The 19,424-nt window shown below is 40.6% G+C and overlaps 1 protein-coding gene across 2 annotated transcripts in view; it reads left to right on the plus strand.

The window, feature by feature from the left end:
* Positions 1–422: 422 nt before the first annotated feature.
* LOC126251494 (AP-5 complex subunit zeta-1-like) overlaps positions 423–19,424 on the plus strand; it is a 113,937-nt gene continuing 94,935 nt past the window's right edge. For both annotated transcript variants that reach the window (XM_049951964.1, XM_049951963.1), the window contains exons 1-2: positions 423–564; positions 967–1,323. In XM_049951964.1, coding sequence (XP_049807921.1) covers positions 530–564; positions 967–1,323 — 392 coding nt within the window. In that variant the 5' untranslated portion in view covers positions 423–529. The remainder of the gene's footprint in view (positions 565–966; positions 1,324–19,424) is intronic.

Here is a 19,424-nt window from a genome sequence, read left to right on the forward strand (position 1 = left end):
TAAACACGGGATATACAATGCATATACAAATGTATATGCATTGTCCTCTGCAGTCATTTAAGATAACAAGTGCTGGAGCACTCTTCTCGCGAAGAAATATCCATGGCTCGGGGAGAATTTACTTATGTTTTTATTTGTGAGATATATTTTCGAGGGTTTTTTAGCAAATTCCTTCATTACCTTAAACTGTAGAACCTAAAAACTGAAAAGCCGCCAGGCACTTCGACGCATTGCGATGTGGAGATTGTGACTACGCACATGAAATTAAAAAGTTCAGTAATTAACATACAGTTTTGAATTTCACATGGGAAGCTGCAGACCAGTAGGTGAGCCGATCGGCACGAAGGTTTGCTGTCCCCAGAGACAAGTCAGCTATCGATGCCTTCGAGAGCGTCAAAGTATAACTTTGACAGGAGCGCAGCAACAGTACCTGTCATTACGACATATGTAAATAAACGCATGTGCCATGTGACAGCTGTGTTTGTTTATGTTTTGAAGTTTTGCTACGCTTAGTAGTGTGGCAGGAGAAATGACTGACTGTAACCAGCTAGTCTCGTATTACAGGTTGTAATTTTCTCCAGTAGCGATTAATTCTTTGTATCGTGTATGTGCGCGTAATTCAATAAACTATAATTATACAATGATGACATTCACTTTACAGAAAGAAACATCGAATTGATATTTACTCGTGGTGCTGGCCAGATTGCTTCTTCTAAATGACATTGCCCTGTTTTACAGATTTATTTCTCTTTCTCTTGTAAATTAAACGAGTTCAGTTGATTTGTATTTCTTTGTAGTTGAAAAGCCATAAATGCGAACATATTTCCTCAGGAGCCAAATACTACAATCACATGATGTGTGTACTACCTTACTTATTTACATTGTAGATAGTAATTTTTTCCATTTTTTTAATAATATAATAAATATCCATTATAACTATACAGGTACTTCTGTATTTATTTACAGGAAATTCCCCGGTCATCATGTAGAAGAATTGTGGAATAAATTAATGAAGAAAGGAGTCAAATCTGACCAATTACGAGATATCCTGTTGTTTTATATGTACAACTATTTGTATCCAACACCTCAGCAGAAGTATTTCGACTCATTATTACTGATATTTGCTAGTAAAGGAACGTCAAAGAAAACAAAAATTGTAGTCTTCCAAATAATAGAAGAGACATGTATGTTTCTGGAAAGCAGTATTGCAGAAACGGTGTGCTTTTCATCCAATTTTTCATCGATAATCGAGTTACTAAACTGCATACTTATCGGTGGTATGATACCACTTCTTGACGAAACTGCAGTAGAGAAATTACTAAGGTAAGGATAATATTTTTTTTTAAACCGATTTTAATCTCTCGCCAGTCCACTAATTATAGCCTTGGTTGTGATAGTTAGACAACATTAAGAACTTCTTGGGTAATATATTCTACTCTAGAGCACATTTTTCTTTGATCAGTATGAAACAGTTGAATTACCTTTTCTGTTTGTATATAGGTTCAATGTATTGAGGTACCTCAATAGTAGTCGCATTAAAATAACGAAAGGACATGAATTTCATGAAGATAGTAAACATGTATGCATTTAGGCCCTTGAGTAGCACTTGTTTGCAGTGGGTATCTAGTCTCTGCATTTGATATGGACAAAGACTTTTCAGGAGTTAAACAAAAAGAATAGCCCAATGTTGACAGCTGTCACCTGTTCAACACCAAAAGTTTTCACAGGCAAACAGTATCCTTTCATGACCCCAACAAACCTGTTGCATCTGTGAACTGGCAGTCAACCCGTACTCCCGGTATCACCCAATCCTTTAAGCAACCACATCCTTCGCCAGAGCTTTTACTATAGGGAATTTCCCTTTTAATACATTCTACATCTGCATCTATATTTCACAAGCCCCATGTGGTGTGTAGTGGAGGGTACGTCTGGCATCACTGTTGTTTTCCCTTGTGTAAATGGTGCATGGGAAGGACAACTGTCTGTTAACTTCCACTTGAGCTCTTATTTCTCTGATTTTCTGGTTATGGTCATGTACATGGGGAAAAAGTAATATGTTGCCCAACCCTCTGAGCATACACTCGTGATATTTCAACAGTAAGCCTCTCTGGGATACACAGTGCTGCTTTTTTAGCAACTCCCCATGGAGTTTGTTGAGCATCTCCACAACTCTCTCACACTGAATAAATGATTCTTTTATGAAACATGCTGATTTCTGTTGCATCTTCTCTCTCTGTTCTAACTAATCCCACTTGGTAAGGACCCCAGACTGACGAACAGTACTCAAGAATTGTCAAACAAGTGTTTTGTTAGCTACTTCCTTAAGATTCTTCCTGTTTTATCTCAACCTGACATCTGCATTTCCTGTAGTTATTTTTGTGTGTTCATTTCACTTTAGTTCACATCTTCTAGATATTTTATAGTTGTCACAATTCCCAGTAAGTTTTCATCAATATTGTGGATCTCACTACCGGGTCAATCCATACTAAGTGGTCCAGCACTGGTTGCTTGACCATCTCAGAAAAATTTTGTATTTGCTGGGTGAATTCCCTAATGTTTAGTATATTTTAAATTTATTGTTTATTATTTTGAAAAGGCGGCTATAATTGTTCCAGGCTGCATGCGTTTTTTCGTATTTGCAAGCATCTACATTTCTTTACAATTACTCAGTAGTGGATTGTCCTAAGCCTTTCAGATAAAATGCATTTAGTTCAACATACTCTGGGCTACAAATTAACATCATTATCACTTAGGTGAATGTATTCTTTAATATATTTTTAATAGTTCAAATTTATGAGTCACAAATTTAAAAAAAAACTGAATTTTTGAACAGTAGTTTCCCAAAGAAAGATTAATTTCTCAGCTTTAATATTTTTTCTGATATTACACTGTATAGTATAATTACTTTTTATAGAGTATCAATGGTGAGCAGCTTACACTAAAATAATTACACCATTTTAAAAAATGGATTTTTAAAAATTTTTCCATTTTTTGGCCTGCAGTATTTTTGTTTGGGGACCAGATAAAAATCTGATATCAAACTTAAGTGTAAATTTCAACTTTGAGATTCAATTGGAAGTTATGGAAAAACGATTACAAACACGAGTCAAAAATACTTTTTTAACATCTGCGATATCTGGTAGGCTAATCAAATAAAGTATACCAATTGCATAATGTAACACACCACATTACACTAGGTAATGATTATTTGTCGAAACAATGCTTTGGTAATTGTTACAGCAGGCTAACAATTGCATCTGCAAGCGTATACAAGTCTGATTGTTGTCTTCCCCCTTACACCGACAATTGTTTACTCACACTTATTTAGTTAGAAGTTCTTGAAGTGTGCAGTTGAAAAATGGTGTCTCAGTGCTCTGTAGGTGTTATTATTAATGAAGCATGTCATAAAAGTGTGTATGGAGTGTATCCTAAAGACATTCTGTTAATCGAAGACTACAGTGAAGAAGAAAAAGTGTTGTTTAACTTACGAGTCAACCCTGAGGTCAAATCAACATGCAAGTACCATGAAATGAAATACTTAAAAACATTTCATCACTTTTTTGGTCAGTCTTGCATGGACCCTTTTGAGAAACAGAATAATAAAAGGTTGTCGAGAAATAACATTTGATCATTATTCTAAAAATAAAAGCCCTTTTGTCAATCTCATACCAGTAAAATCATTGTGTCCAACATGTTGTCTAAGATATTTGCAATTCACAAGAGAAATGACAGTGAAACCTCAGATACAGAATTTTGTGACTTATCAGCAACCATTAAAATAGTAGATACAGCTTGTGAAATCCTGGTTATATCGCCAGCTAGTAAAATTAGAAAACTAAGTCAAGTTAAAAGACCAAGTGCCTTGAATACAAAATAATTTGGAACTTTCGTTTCAAAATACAATTTGTACTAAAACAGATGGAAGTTCTAATACTTCACCAACCGAATATGATGATTGATAGAAAAACTAAAAACTAAATGCAGTACTTCAAACAAAGTGGATAAAATAAAGATTATCAATTTATTGCCGAATTCTTGGCGTCGAGCAAAAGTTAGTGATGAATTTAACATGTCAGAACGTCTTGTTAACTTAACAAGGCAATTAGGAAAAGGACAGGGAACTGTACCAGCATTACAAAAGAAAAGTAAATCTAATTTGCTAGATGAAAACACAATCAATAATGACGATGACAATAACAGCCATTTGATGTCTGGCAAAAAATGGCTCTAAGATTCAAAGACAAAAAAAGGAGAATATCGTGTAATTTAAATGAACTATTCACTGAATTTAAAAAAGAAGATCCTGACATTAAAATTGGAAGTTCACAGTTTTGCAAGTTGAGACCAAGATGGTGTATTGTTGCAGGGGCATCTGGCACCCGCAATGTTTGTGTTTGTTTGTATCAGAATGTAAAGTTGATGATAGATGGGGCCAATCTTAGAGTTGTCTATAAAGACCTTTTGGAACTTATGGTATGCAATATTGACAGTTACAATTGTATGATCAAGGGAAGATGTGGAGATTGTCCATGCAAACAAGCCTTACTTGACATATTTGAAGAATCCGAAGAAGATGATTTGATGCCTGACAATATAAAATACAAACAATGGGTGACTCAAGACAGAACTGAAATGGTAACAGTCATAAAATCACGAGAAGAGTTTTTTGAAGTGTTGGTGGCTAACCTTGAAAATCTTAAAATGTATCATTTTATTGCAAAAGGTCAAAGTAAATTTTTGAAAGACAACAAGCAAACCTTGGTGGCTGATGAATGCTTAGTTCTTGCTGACTTTTCGGAAAATTATTCCTTTGTTGTTCAAGATGAAGTATAAGGACACCACTGGGTAAACAAACAGGCCACAGTTCATCCATTTGTATTCTATTATAAAGATGAAGATAAACTAATGAGCCGCAGCTTTTGTGTCATAAGTGACTACCTTGAACACAACACTACAGAGGTGCGCATTTTTCAACTAAAATTAACAAACTACATTAAACAGCACCACCCTTCCATAAAAAAAACTGATTTGCTTTTTGCATGGGTCAGCAAGTCAATATAAAAACAAAACAAAATTATTAACATCTTTCATAAAGAAGATTTTGGGTTTTATGTAGAATGACACTTTTTTGCTTCATGCCATGGGAAAAATGGTTGTGATTGTGATGGGGGTACAACAAAGCGAGCTGTCACAAAAGAAAACCTGCAGCGGACTGATGACAATCATACCATAACACCTCAAGAAATGTTTGAATTCTGTAAAAAACATATCAAAGGAATTACCTATGTTTTTGTACAATGTGAGGAAATACAAGAAGTCTATGACAGTGTCTTGAAGGAAAGGTACAACACTTAGAAGATTAAAGGCACTCAATCTTTTCATTGTTTTGTACACCATTCGCACAATTTACTGAGGTGTAAGATCACACCAACTCCACCTGATACTGAGCTTCATCAGTGTGGAAAACTTTTACAACTGGTTCTTCAAAATAAAGACATAGTGGCTTGTGTTTATGATGAACAGTGGTGGACTGGCGAAGTTGACTGTCAAAACCAAGATGTACATGTTGTATTTTATCACCCTCCAGAACCAAGGATATCTTTTTAAGAACTTTAGAAGGATCAAGTTTGGATGCCACTTAAAAATGTACTAAGGAAGCTGTCTCCCATGGAATTTACAACTGTGACTGGGCGAACTTATAATCTTAACACCCAAACTGAGTGAACACATTTCTCAAATGTTCAATGATCGATGTACTAAAAACAAATAACAAGAGAACAATATGACGTAATTAGTAGGCTTCTTTTCAATTAAAAATGTAAGTAATCATAGATATGATTAAATTATATACTGTAACTGATATATTTTATTCCATTAGCCTAGATATTGCGGATGTTAAAAAATGTGTTTTTGACTTGTGTTTGTAATTTTTTTTTCCATAACTTCCAACTGAATCTCAAAGTTGATATTTATACTGAAGTTTGATATCATAAAGATCCAATAACTGTAAACTTTTCAGATTTTTATCTGGTCCCCCAATAAAGATATTGCAGGCCAAAAAATGGAAAAATTTTAAAAAATCCATTTTTTAAAATAGTGTATGTTTTTAGTGTAAGCTGCTCACCATTGATACTCTATAAAAAGTAACTATACTATACAGTGTAATATCAGAAAAAATATTAAAGCTGAGAAATTAATCTTTCTTTGGAAAACTACTGTTCAAAAATGAAATTAATCTTTCTTTGGAAAACTACTGTTCAAAAATTGAGTTTTTTTAATTTGTGGCTGATAACTTTGAACTATTAAAAATATATTAAAGAATTCATTCAGCTAAGTGATAATGATGTTAATTTGTATCCCAGAGTGTGTTGAACTAAATGCATTTTATCTGAAAGGCTTAGGACAATCCACTACTGAATAATTGTAAAAAAATGTAGATGCTTTCAAATACGAAAAAAACGCATGTGGCCTGGAACAAATATGGCCACCATTTCAAAAGAATAAACAATATTTTTTTAAAAAAAATATTTTTGTGACTACTAAACATTGGGGAATTCACCCAGCAAATATAAAATTTTTCTGAGATGGTCAAGCAACCAATTATTTTTTTCTTGGACCACTTGGTATGGATTGACCCTGCCTTTATTCATGCTCAATATGTTACATTTATTTACATTAAAGGTCAACCGGCAGTCGTTGCTCGAGTCATTAATCCTCCACAGGTCTTCCTTCATTTCACTACAGTCTTCTGGCATTACCACTTTCATGTATACAACAGTGTTCTTTTCTAAAAGCCTCATTGAGCTTTTGACATTATCTGATAGAGCATTTATAAATATTAGAAACAGTAGTGGCCCCACAATATTGCCTCAGGGCACTTCAGAAATTGCCTGTGCCTGTGATAATTTCATCCCATAAAGAATAAATAACTGAGTTTTCTCTCTTAATCTCCCGAAGCTAGTCACAAATCTGGTCCAATCTTGGTAAGCTCATATTTTGTGTACCAAATAACAGTGCATACCGTATTGAATGCTTCATGGAAGTCAAGGCATTCGACCTGGGTGCCTTTGGGTATGGCACTCTGGGTTTCATGGTTGAACAGTGCGAGCTCTCTCTCTCTTTATGGAATACATAGTTTTTGTAGTGGAGATATTTTTTACACAGAAACATGATAATGTGTAAGTAAAAATGTATTTCATAATTCAAGGGATTGACATTCTGTACTATTGCAGTCTCCCAAGGTTAAGTAATAGTGGTGGTGGTGGTGGTGGTGGTGGTGGTGGTAGTAGTAGTAGTAGAAGTAGTAGTAGTAGTAGTAGTTTATTCATCCAGAGACAGTACATTGAATGTATTTTGTCAGAAAATACATGGCATAAAAATACAAGGGTATACAGTACCCTACATAAGACAAGTTGCATGGTGTTCTACACTATTCTACATCATATCACAATCAGAATTGCATATAAAACTCTGATTAATTACAAAAATGTAAAGAAATATTTTATATGGAATACATAACTGATATTAACATAAAACTAAAAACTGAGTCATAACACTTTTGTTCAGCATATAAATCTAAATTGCTGCTCTCTCTACTCCCTTTTCTTTCTCTCTTGCCATCCCCAAACCCAGATCTTGCAGTTAAGAATTATTTAGCAATGTCCACTGAAAACCACTTGTTTTCCACCTCTCCTGATACCCAAAATAGCAGAACTCATAAACCACTTTTAGTGCATCATTTCATAATCTAGTGTCCTCGGCATTGTCTGATTTAATTTGAATGCATTCCAATACCCTTATTTTACTTTTTTTGTTGTTTGTTTTATAACCTCTTTTCAAGGCTCTACCAATTCCACTCAACTTGTTTTCCAAGTACTTTCTTGTCTCTGACAGAATTATACTTTCATTGGCAAGCCATGAAGTTTTAATTTCTTCTGTCTGAACTGTAATTCCCTTGTTGAATTTTTCCTTGGTTTCCTTCACAGCTTGCTGAGTGTACAGAAGAATAACACTGTGGTTAGGCTACAACTCACTCTCATCACTTCTCAACTACAACTTTCCTTTCATGCTTATTTAATAATTATTAGAGGCTTGATCACAGACACGAGGAAAAATATAGACACTAAAAACAGTACTGGACCTTGTGCTTACTTGCAACCTAAAAATAAAGATAGATAAACCCACCAGAGTAACAGAGCCTAGTGAAACTACTATTGGTCACATAATAACAAATATTACCTCATTCAACTGTGACACACAGGTAATAAACTCCACATTAGCATAGATAGACATAGACATTAACATACAGACTGATGGAAGTAATCAGAAGATATGGGAGCAAACCAGGCAGATTAACTCACAAACCTTGAGAAACAAAGGCATTATTCATTAAGATAGCTATAAGTAAAGGAGAAAATAACTGGAAAGACTTATGGTCCTTATAAATGTAGAGAGAGGAAAAGTGACAAATTGAGGGAGGACACGCACATTGAAATGTGCCGGAAGTTTGTAGATCCTCTAGAAATAGCAAACACCTTTAATTGATATTATGTAACTGTAGCACATGAATCGATAACATAAAATAACACAGTTGAATTAAGTACAACACCAAGAATTCCATTTATAAACCATACAATTCCATTCCTCACGGCAACTGATAGAAGTTTCAAACCTAATAAAGTAACTAAAAATCAAACATTCATCTGGCTTAGATGGTGTTACAGTACATCTCATAAAGGAATGTAAAGAAAGTATATCAAAACCCTTAACACATGTGCTGAATGCTGCAGTAGAGGAAGATATTATTTCCAGATTCACTAAAAGCGAGTGAGGTGAAACCAGTGTACAAACCGAGTGAGGTAGTGCAGTGGTTAGCACACTGGACTCGCATTTGCGAGGATGACGGTTCAATCCCGTGTCTGGCCATCCTGATTTAGGTTTTCCGTGATTTCCCTAAATCACTCCAGGCAAATGCCGGGATGGTTCCTTTGAAAGGGCACGGCCGATTTCCTTCCCCGTCCTTTCCTAATCTGGTGGGACCGATGACCTCGCTGTTTGGTCTCTTCCCCCAAACAATCCAATCCAATCCAGTGTACAAGGAAGGAAACAGGTGAATTAGAAAACTACGGGCCAATATCATATATATTCACCTTTGCAAAAATGTATGTAATGGTAATAAAGAATTGAATTGCACAACAGTAACAGCACATTGTGAGTTCACTTGATAGGCAGCAGAAGACCTGCAGGAACTTCATGGACCTGTCTAAAGCATTTGACAGTGTGAATAATTCCAGGCTACTGTAGAAACTCTGTCAGTGTGGTCTTCGAGGGAAATGCTATGACATAATCAGATTGTACATTATGATGGTGTGGAAAGTGCTTATAGCCTTCACATAAGTGATGTAAGTGGGGAGAGAGCGAAGTGAGGAATTTGGCAGATGATCCAAATCCCACCCTGCCACTTCCTGTCAGCGCACAGGTTGCTACAAGTCTTATGCAAATAGAGTTACTGTACGTTGTCTCTGCCTGACTGCCTTTGAACCGTTTGACCAAGAGACTCTCGCTAACTCCTCTTTCATTGTCACCTCCTTGGCAATTTTAATACACACCATTTGCTTTGGGCTCTGCTACTTTCTGCCCATAGGGATGTGTTGTTGAGATTCTTGTTAACAAAAGATGAGTGACTGAGCATGGGACGTAGCATACCCTCAGCACTGCCACACTGTTGTTTTCTGCAATCGATCTTGAGGTTGATCCACTTCCTGATCTGGATATAAATGTCAGTCAAAACAAAGTCTGTAAGAGAGTTGGTAATGAGGGTGCTGAGCAAGGTTAACTGGATGTTGTACAGGTAGTTGGCTAGCAGGTTGATTATGTTACCAGCATAATACACCACACTGCAAATGCATGCATGCCAAATTCTTGAGTACAACTTAAAAGACAGACTGGTCCCTGGTGGAAGAAAAGAGTGACACTCCACTCAGAGAGACAGATATAATGTGTTGCAAAGGGTCAAATGCAGACCATTGATTGAGGACCTGAGAAAATGTGTTCTCGAGACCAAAAAGGAGACATTGCCCAGTCTATGGTGCAGCATTGGACTTGCATAACCACATCTGGCAGCCAAGATCCAGTCTTCCATTAGCATCAACTAATAGCTGAAAGGGGTTCTTTTCACTTTAGTTATGTTGATGATGACCTACACAACTGCCCTTTCTCAATTTAAGAACTAGAGTCAACATTGTGATAAGTGATACATTATCATGTTAGACCAGCATTCATTAGAGCATATTGCAGCACCTCAGCGAAAATACTGAAAAAATTCTGCCTGGTGTGTTTAATTTCATTTTTGGAACAGGAATTCACTGACAGGTAGAAAGAAGGTGTCTCAATTCCTGACCTCAAATCTGGGAATAATCATGCATGTCTGAATAATTATTGTAGTGGTGTCCTCACTACCTGTGTGGAAAAGACCTTGGAGTACATGATGAACCCCCATATCGTATGGATGGTAGTATCTGGACAGCTCTTTAGTCACTTTCTTGCTGGGCTCAGAATGTATCACTCTACCATTAATAACTTGACCCAGCTGGGGATACCTGTACAGCAGGCTTTCCTACACCTGCACACATAACATGAAGGCCTGTAATACTACTTGGGGGGACACAAATACTAAATTAACTTTACATGTGGGACTTTCAGGTACATCTCCCAATTTTGCTTTGGCCCTCCATTCCTCCAGATTATTTTAGACATAAAATAGGTGGTTTGCTATCAGATTTTCTTATGCAAGAGAATGTTGTGTGTCTACTTTCTTGCCTTGTAGAATTGTATGCTTTCAGATTTCTTTCTGCCTTCTTTGCTCATTGCTTCTTCCCCCCTGCAGGTCTGGGGTTAGAATAGGCCTGAGGTATTCCTGTCTGTTGTAAGAGGTGACTCACACTTTTCGGCCCCATGAGTTCAGGTCCCATTCTATGGTTTGACCTGGCACTTTCAAAATTCTACAGAAGTGCAGGCCATATGGGGAAGGATGCCTTACGTGGTGCACATGTGCCCTTAGATTCGATCTCCTGAATCTCTTGTCATAGCTTTGCATCTCCACTTGCGATTCAACTATATGGGTGACGACACTTTCCAGGGTATGTCATCTTCTTCCATTATCTCCTGTCATCTTTCACCCCCATGGCAGTACTGGATTTCTCTGCACCCAATATCCAGGATGGTAGCCAGTCCATTGTGGTGGCGCCGTAATGTACCCATTTGGTGGTAGCCCCCTGACAACACAGGGATCGCATTGCTGATGCCTGAGCTGTGAACTCCCCATGTATGCCAAGGAGTAAATGGCTGTCTTCAGGGGGCATCAGGACTCGTGGCAACAGCAATCATGCCAGTTGGCCTTTGCTGTGGCTGGGTGGCACTCGTGGGGAGAGAGCCCCTGATCGGAGTGGGTGGCATCAGGGCAGATGACCCACAATGAAGCAGACTAAGTCGTCTCTTGCTGGTGACTATGGCACCAGCAGTCTCTAAGAAGGCCAAGATAGAATACAATGCCGACAGGTATGACCGTAAATCATTTCCCTCCCTCGCTACACCATGGGAGGAACGTAGAGCTACAGAATGGAGAGAGCCATATTCGCCTCGGGTTTTAGTCTGTAGCAGATCAGAACTGATGCCAACTCTTTTCTACCTATGAAGCCTCAGTTTTTCATTGAACACCATGCAGATAAGTTTAGAGAAGTGACAGCGCTATCCAAGATGCAAAACAGCACAATCTTTATTCAGACAGCATCCCCATACCAATCCCGAGTGTTACTCACCTGTGACAAGATGGGTGATATATCTGTTTCCGTCACTCCCCATAAAAGCCTCAACATGGTCCGGAGGATTATTTTCCATCGTGACCTCCTCTTGCAGTCTGACGACGATCTCCGCACCAATTTAGACCGGCAAGGCGTTCATTCCATCTGGTGCATTTACAGGGGACCCAAAGACAACAGGGTTGCCACCATTGCCTTCATCTTGACCTTTGAGGGTGATTCATTGCCTGAAAAGGTCAAGGTGACGGTTTACCGCTGTGACGTTGAACCACATGTCCCTCCCCCAGTGTGGTGCTTTAAGTGCCGGAAGTTCGGGCACATGTCTTCCCGCTGCACTTCCAGTGCCACATGTCAAGACTGCGGACGTTCTCTGCACCCAGATACTCCATGTGCGCCACCTCCCACTTGCATCAACTGTGGAGAGCACCACTCCCCCTGCTCGTGAGACTGCCTAGTACTCCAAAAGGAGCGGAAAATCATGGAGTACAAGACCCTGGACCGGTTGACATAAACAGAGGCTAAACGTAAATTCAAAAGTTTACACCCCATTTGGTTGACGTTGACATATGCTGCAGATACATCACTATCGCCATCCCAAGTGCCAGTCGTTCCACACTCTGTGCCACGAACAGTGGGCCGTCCGGGCCACCAGAGTACATCCGCCCCCTTGGTGGTAGGGTGCAAATCTTCCTCCGTTGCTCCCAAAACATCTACTTCAGGAGCAAGCGCCCCCCACCCCAAATGCAGGGGACATCGGTCCCCTCCCCACTGCCGGAGAAGCAACAGCCTACTCTGCTTTGGAGAAATCTTCCCAGCAAGCCCCTAAAGTGAAGTGAGAGAGCAAGCAAACTAAGAAGTAGTCTGCTAAGAAACAGGACCCCCTGGTGACCCCAACACCACCACTCCCTATCAGTTCTGCATCTGAGGATGTAGTGGAGATCTTAGCGTCCCCTGCGGACCTGGATCTCACTGATGCCTCATCCACCATAGAAATGGCTACAAATACTCAGTCAGAGGCAGCAGGTGACCTTCAGGCATAACATGCCTCCTTGTGCGCTTCATGCCTTCCCAGCCCCATGATAACGTCATCCTCCAGTGGAATTGCGGATTTTTTTTTTCCACCATCTGGCTGAGCTACGGCAACTGTTAAGCTTTACACCTGCTTTCTGCATTGCCCTCCAGGAAACCTGGTTCCCGGTAATTCGGACCCCTGCCCTTCATGGCTAGAAGGGATATTACAGGAACCATAGCAACTCTAATAGTGTGTCAGGTAGAGTTTGCGTCTATGTCCTGAACTCAGTATGCAGTGAATCTGTGCCCCTTCAAACCCCTCTTGAAGTTGTGGCCGTCAGGATAAGGACGACACAGGAAATAACTGTCTGCAACATATATCTTCTTCCAGATGGTGTAGTACCCCTGAACGCATTGGCTGCACTGATTGAACAACTTCCTAAACCTTTCCTACTTTTGGGAAATTTTTAACACTCATAACCCCTTGTGGGGCGGCACAGTTCTTACCGGGCGAGGCAGAGATGTCGAAAATTTACTTTCACAACCTGATCTCTGCCTCTTAAATATTGCGGTCACCACACATTTCAGTGTGGCATATTGCACGTATTCGGCCATTGATCTCTCGGTTTCCTGTCCTGGCCGTCTCCCATCTATCCACTGGAGAGCACATGACGACCTGTGTGGTAGTGACCACTTCCTCATTTTCCTGTCAATGCCCTGGCATCAGGCCCACGGACGCCTCTCCAAATTGGCTTTAAACAATGCAGGCTGGGAAGCCTTCACCTCTGTTGTCACCGTTGAATCTCCCTACATGGTAACATCGATGTTGTGGTTGAGCAGGTAACTACAACTATCGTTTCTGCAGCAGAAAATGCTATCCCTCATTCTTTAGGGTGTCCCCGGTGGTTGCCAGAAGTCTCTGAGGCAATTAAGGAGTGTCGGTGAGCTCTACAGCAGCATAAGCAGCACCCTTCCCTGGAGCACCTCATAGCCTTTAAACAGCTCTGAGCCCGCGTTCACCAGCTTATCAAAAGGTGGGAACAGGAGTGTTGGGAGAGATACATGTCGTCCATTGGGTGCCATACATCACCTTCCCAAGTCTGGGAAAAGATCATAAGAGTTTTTGGGTACCAGACCCCAACAGGTGTTTGCAGAGTTAACATAAATGGCATGATATCTACCGACGTAAACACAATTGCCGAGCACTTCGCCGAGCACTATGCTCGCACCTCTGCATAGGAGAATTACTTCCCAGCCTTTCACACTCTCAAATGGCAAAGTCCTCTCGTTCACTACATGCCACAATGAACCCTATAATGCCCCATTTACAGAGTGGGAGCTCATTAGTGCCCTTGCACATTACCCAACACAGTTTCTGGATCCAATCGGATCCACAGCCAGATGATTAAACATCTCTCGTCTGACTACAAGCGACTCATGCGTTTCAACTGGATCTGTTGCGAAGGCGTCTTTCCATCACACTGGCGGGAGAGCACCATCATACCAGTGCTCAAACCTGGCAAAAACCCACTTGATGTGGTTAGCTATTGGCCCATCAGCCTCACAAACGTTCTTTGTATGCTGCTGGAACGTATGGTGTGTCAGTGGTTGGGTTGGGTCGGGTCCTGGAGTCATGTGGCCTACTGGCTCCGTGCCAGGGCGGCTTCTGCCTGGATCACTCTACCACTGATAATCTTGTGTCCCTCAAGTCTGCCATCCGAACAGCCTTTTCTAGACACCAACAGCTTGGTGCCGTCTTTTTTGATTTATGAAAAGCGTATGACACCACCTGGTGACATCATATCCTTGGCACATTACATGAGTGGGGTATCCGAGGCCCACTCCTGATTTTTATCCAGAATTTCCTGTCGCTTCATATATTCCGTGCCCAAGTTGGTGCCTCCCGTAGTTCCCCCCATATCCAGGAGAATGGGGTCCCGCAGGGCTCTGTATTGAGTGTATCTCTATTTTTAGTGGCCATTAACAGTCTAGCAGCAGCTGTAGGGCTGTCTGTCTCACCCTCTCTGTATGCAGACGGCTTCTGCATTTCGTACTGCTCCATCAGTACTGGTGTTGCTGAGGGGTGCTTACAGGGAGCCATCCACAAGGTGCAATCATGGGCTGTAGCTCACGGCTTTCAGTTTTTGGCTCCAAAGTCATGTGTTATGCACTTCTGTCGGTGTCGTACCATTCATCTGGAACCAGAACTTTACCTTACTGATGATCCCCTCACTGTAGTAGAGACGTATCAATTTTTAGAACTGGTTTTCTACCCCCGATTGACTTGGCTTCCTTACCTGCGTCAGCTTAAGCGGAAGTGCAGCACCTCAGTGCCCTCCACTGCCTAAGCAACACCAACTGGGGTGCAGATCGCTCTACCCTGCTGCAGCTATACAGAGCTCTTGTTCAATCCCATCTTGACTATGGGAGTCTGGTTTATGGTTCGGCGGCACCCTCAGCATTGCGTTTACTCGACCCAGTGTTTCACTGTGGCGTTTGACTAGCGATGGGAGCTTTTAGGACAAGTCCGGTGACCAGTGTCCTTGCAGAGGCTGGAGTCCCTCCATTGCAGGTCAGGCATGCACAACTGCTCGCCAGTTACGTTGCACACATACGTAGTTCTTCTGCACATCTGAATTACCGTCTCCTTTTCCCACCAACAGCGGTTCATCTCCCGCATCGGCGGCCCAGGTCAGGGCTTACAATTGCAGTTTGCGTCCGATCCCTTCTATCTGAACTGGAGTCCTTGCCTTCCATCACCTATAGTTGAGGTCCAATCGCTTACACCTCGGTGCTGTACACCTTGGCCGCGGCTTTGTCTGGACCTTTCACATGGCCCTGAGGACTCAGTTCACCCTGCAGCTCTCCGCTGTCACTTCATCTCAATTCTTGACATCTACCGAGGCCATGAAGTGGTTTACACCAATGACTCATTGGCTGATGGTCACGTCGGCTTCGTGTATGTCCATGGAGGACATATTGAACAGCATTCCTTGCCCGATGGCTGCAGTGTTTTCACTGCAGAGCTGGTGGCTATATCTCGTGCTCTTGAGCACATCCGTTCATGCCCTGGGGAATCATTTCTTCTGTGTACTGACTCCTTGAACAGTCTACAAGCTATCAACCAGTGCTACCCTCTTTATCCTTTGGTTTTGACCATCCAGGAGTCCATTTACACCCTGGAATGGTCCAGTCGTTCAGCAGTGTTTGTGTGGATCCCAGGACACATTGGAATCCCAGGCAATGAACTTGCTGACAGGCTGGACAAACAGGATACACGGGAACCGCTTGTGGAGATCGGCATTCCAATAACAGATCTGTGTTTGGTTTTACGTCACCTGGTTTTTCGGCTTTGGGAGACGAAATGGTATAGTCTCAGTACCCAAAACAAACTGTGTGCTATTAAGGAGACTATGAATGTGTGGCAGTCCTTCATGCGGGCTTCTCACAGGGACTCTGTGGTTCCCTGCAGCTCCGCATTGGACACACTTAGGTGACCTACGCCTACCTCCTGCACCGTGAAGACCCGCCCCAGTGTCGATGTGGCGTCCAGTTGACAGTGCCCCATATTCTGGTGCAATGTCCCATTTTGACTGCCTTGCGACGAAATCTTTGGTTACTGGACTCGTTTCCATTAATTTTACCTGACAATGCCTTATTGACTGATTTAGTTTTACGTTTTATTCGTGAGGGTGAATTTTATCATTTGATCTAAAGTTTAGCACATGTCCTTTGTCCCTCTTTGTCCTCCACCCTAGTGCTTTTAGGTTGGAGGTTTTAATGTGTCACAGAGGGCTGGCTTCGCCTCTTTATTCTCATGGTCAGCCAGCCATTGTAATCTGTTTCGTCATTTTAATCTCTTCTACCTGTTTTTTGTGTTTCTGTGGTTTTCTTTTCCCCTTTTTTTCATTTAAGTGTTTGTTGCCCTTCTGTTGTTCTTGTCGTTTTTCCTTTCTCTCCATTTTGAGTTATCAGTATTGCTTGTTTTATTCTCACCCCTGTGGCATTGTTTTATTTGGAACAAGGGACCGATGATGTGGCAGTTTGGTCCCTTTCCCCCTCTTTTAAACCAACCACCAACCAACCTCATTGCTTCTTAAGCACACAGTTTAAAAAGAAGAAATTTTTATTCCTCTTTCCTTCATTTACAATGTGATGTAGTCTGTGTTACCAGGCTTGCACAGGTAGGTGATTGAGTGTATTTCAACATTTGGCTTCTCTATTTCTTCAGGTATTTCACACTGAATGTTTTTATTGTACCAACTAATAAATTTTCTTTTCTTTGAGCTTTTTAGCAAGTTTGAATGATGTGAAGAAGTTGTCAGTCATCATGTTACTTCCTTCGTTTAGAAATGTCTCCATAAGCTGCAGAATAACATAGTCTCAGAGTGGTTGTTCCTCTCCATGTGTATCCTCTTTTCCGGGGTTTGGGGGAGTACTGCATACATACATTCTTGCTGCATTAGCAAAAATCCAAAATTTGAGATCAGATTTGTAGGGTTTGCTGGGCGTAAACTGGTCTTTTTTGGTGATACAGGGTGTCTCAAAAGAAAATTTATATTTGATGTGTCAAAATAAAATAGAGGTTGAAGTCAATTGCAAAATCTTTATTTCTTATTGAAATATACAGTTTAGGAGTTTCCTTCTTAAAAATAATGTTACTTAAATGCAATCCAGCATGCCTACAGCACTCATTTAAATGATAAACAGAATTTTGCGTGACAGCTTGGCACTGGGGTGGCTGCCACTTCATTATGGATATTTTCTTTCATTTGCTCCAAAGAAGTTGGATTATTGACATAAACTACATATTTGACACATCCCCATGGGGGCTCAAATCTGGCCTGTAAGGATGCCAATTTATGTCACCTCTCCAAGATCAGTTTGCGAGGGGAAATTTCATGAACACACAGTATAGGCACATTGGACCTGTGTGCTGTGGCTCATCTTGCTGATACCACGTTTTCTGGCTATAAAAAGTATGGCACAATTATTCCTCGAGCTGACATTGCAGCTGTACAGTAACTTTTAGCAAATGAAGGGGTTTCTCATGCTTCCCTTTAGGATTCTTTGCACTCCAGTAGTGGCAATTTTGCTTATTGATGTAAATGTTCAGGTCAAAATGAGCCTCATCAGAAAAAAGATTGAAGGGCAGTCAGCCACTCCATTAATGATCTACAGCCTGTGTTTGGTATCCTGAGGCTTTAATTCTTGCACCAACTGGATTTTGTAAGCGTGCAGTTTAAGGTATCTTTGTAGAATTGGGCACAGTGCTGATCTGTGCACATTTAAAGAACTTGCACGCTTATGAATGGAGAGATTAGGATCATCACTAACTGACCAATTTCCACTCTCCACTGATTTGCCTGTTCTCAATGACCTCGGTTGCCTGTATTTTGATTTGACCACTGTTGAACCAGTCTTCTCAATCGTTTTGATCCATTTCCAGATGAGAGGAACAGTTGGAACATCATTTACATTATGCAGTCCAGAATCACTGCAAAATTTCCTCCATGCTACAGTTGCCGAATCACCTTTTCTCTAAAATTCTGGTACACACAACATGCGGTCCACACCCGAGAAGCCCTCCCTGAATTCCCAGAGGTCAAGCAAGTGAGAAATGTATCCCTCACTCACCTCTGATTTGTTGCAGACATGCAGAGGGTGCTTCAAATGTAAACTTTCTTTTGAGACACCCCGTACTTGCTCAACCATGGTTATATTTTCTGCACAGCAGTAAGAATGAATACTGTTTTCTATGAGCTTTCTCCAAATTTCTTGTGCAAGAGTGAATTTGTTGGCGGGCAGGCATTCAGCTCGGGTTGATTTTTCATCAAAATGGAGAAACCTGAGAAACTACTGAAATCTGTCCCTTGGTATAATATCCTTGATGAAAGTAAGCCCACAGGAATGTGACCAAATATCATTTGCAGACATACCTTTTATACAGATGACGTCCTGAGAAAAAGTGATGGCCATAAATTTTTCCAGTTCCTCAAGTGATACATTCCACTCAATGTTTTTTTAGCACTTTTTAGCATTTGATTCTATGTATTTCTTAATGAGATGTAGCATTGTTTCATCAAAAGTAAGATGGACAGCAATGGTGACAGAATTGTCTAGACATTCACAAACGTAAACAGTAGGACCTCCTTCCTGCTGGAGAACTTCACAGCTGTCCTCCTCCTAGAAGATGAAAAATTGGCAGGTTCTGTCCCTAGCGACCATCTTTTTAGAGGCATTCAACTGGATTTGCTGTGATGGATGAGGTGAGGAGTAATGTAGATCAGCATCTGAATACCCCTCCACTAATCCTTCCTCATTCACAATATCTTCGTCTTCATTATCTAAGTATATTCTGATTCAGGTTCAGAGTACTCTAAGGGAAATAACATTTCTTCATCAGAAAGTCCACATTAATGAGCTGTGTTCAAAAATTTCTTTTAAGGACAAAGTATATTACCTGAATGTCACATTATAAACTGTGGCAGGTTGGAATGTGCGTGTGTCAAGATGCAACAATTAACTCTACATGATTACTTATTTTTGGACTTCTTCTGTCCTAGGTATATTGAATGAAATTTCAAAGAAAATATA

Source organism: Schistocerca nitens, chromosome 4 (genome assembly GCF_023898315.1).
Source record: "Schistocerca nitens isolate TAMUIC-IGC-003100 chromosome 4, iqSchNite1.1, whole genome shotgun sequence".
Classification (NCBI taxonomy): domain Eukaryota; kingdom Metazoa; phylum Arthropoda; class Insecta; order Orthoptera; family Acrididae; genus Schistocerca; species Schistocerca nitens.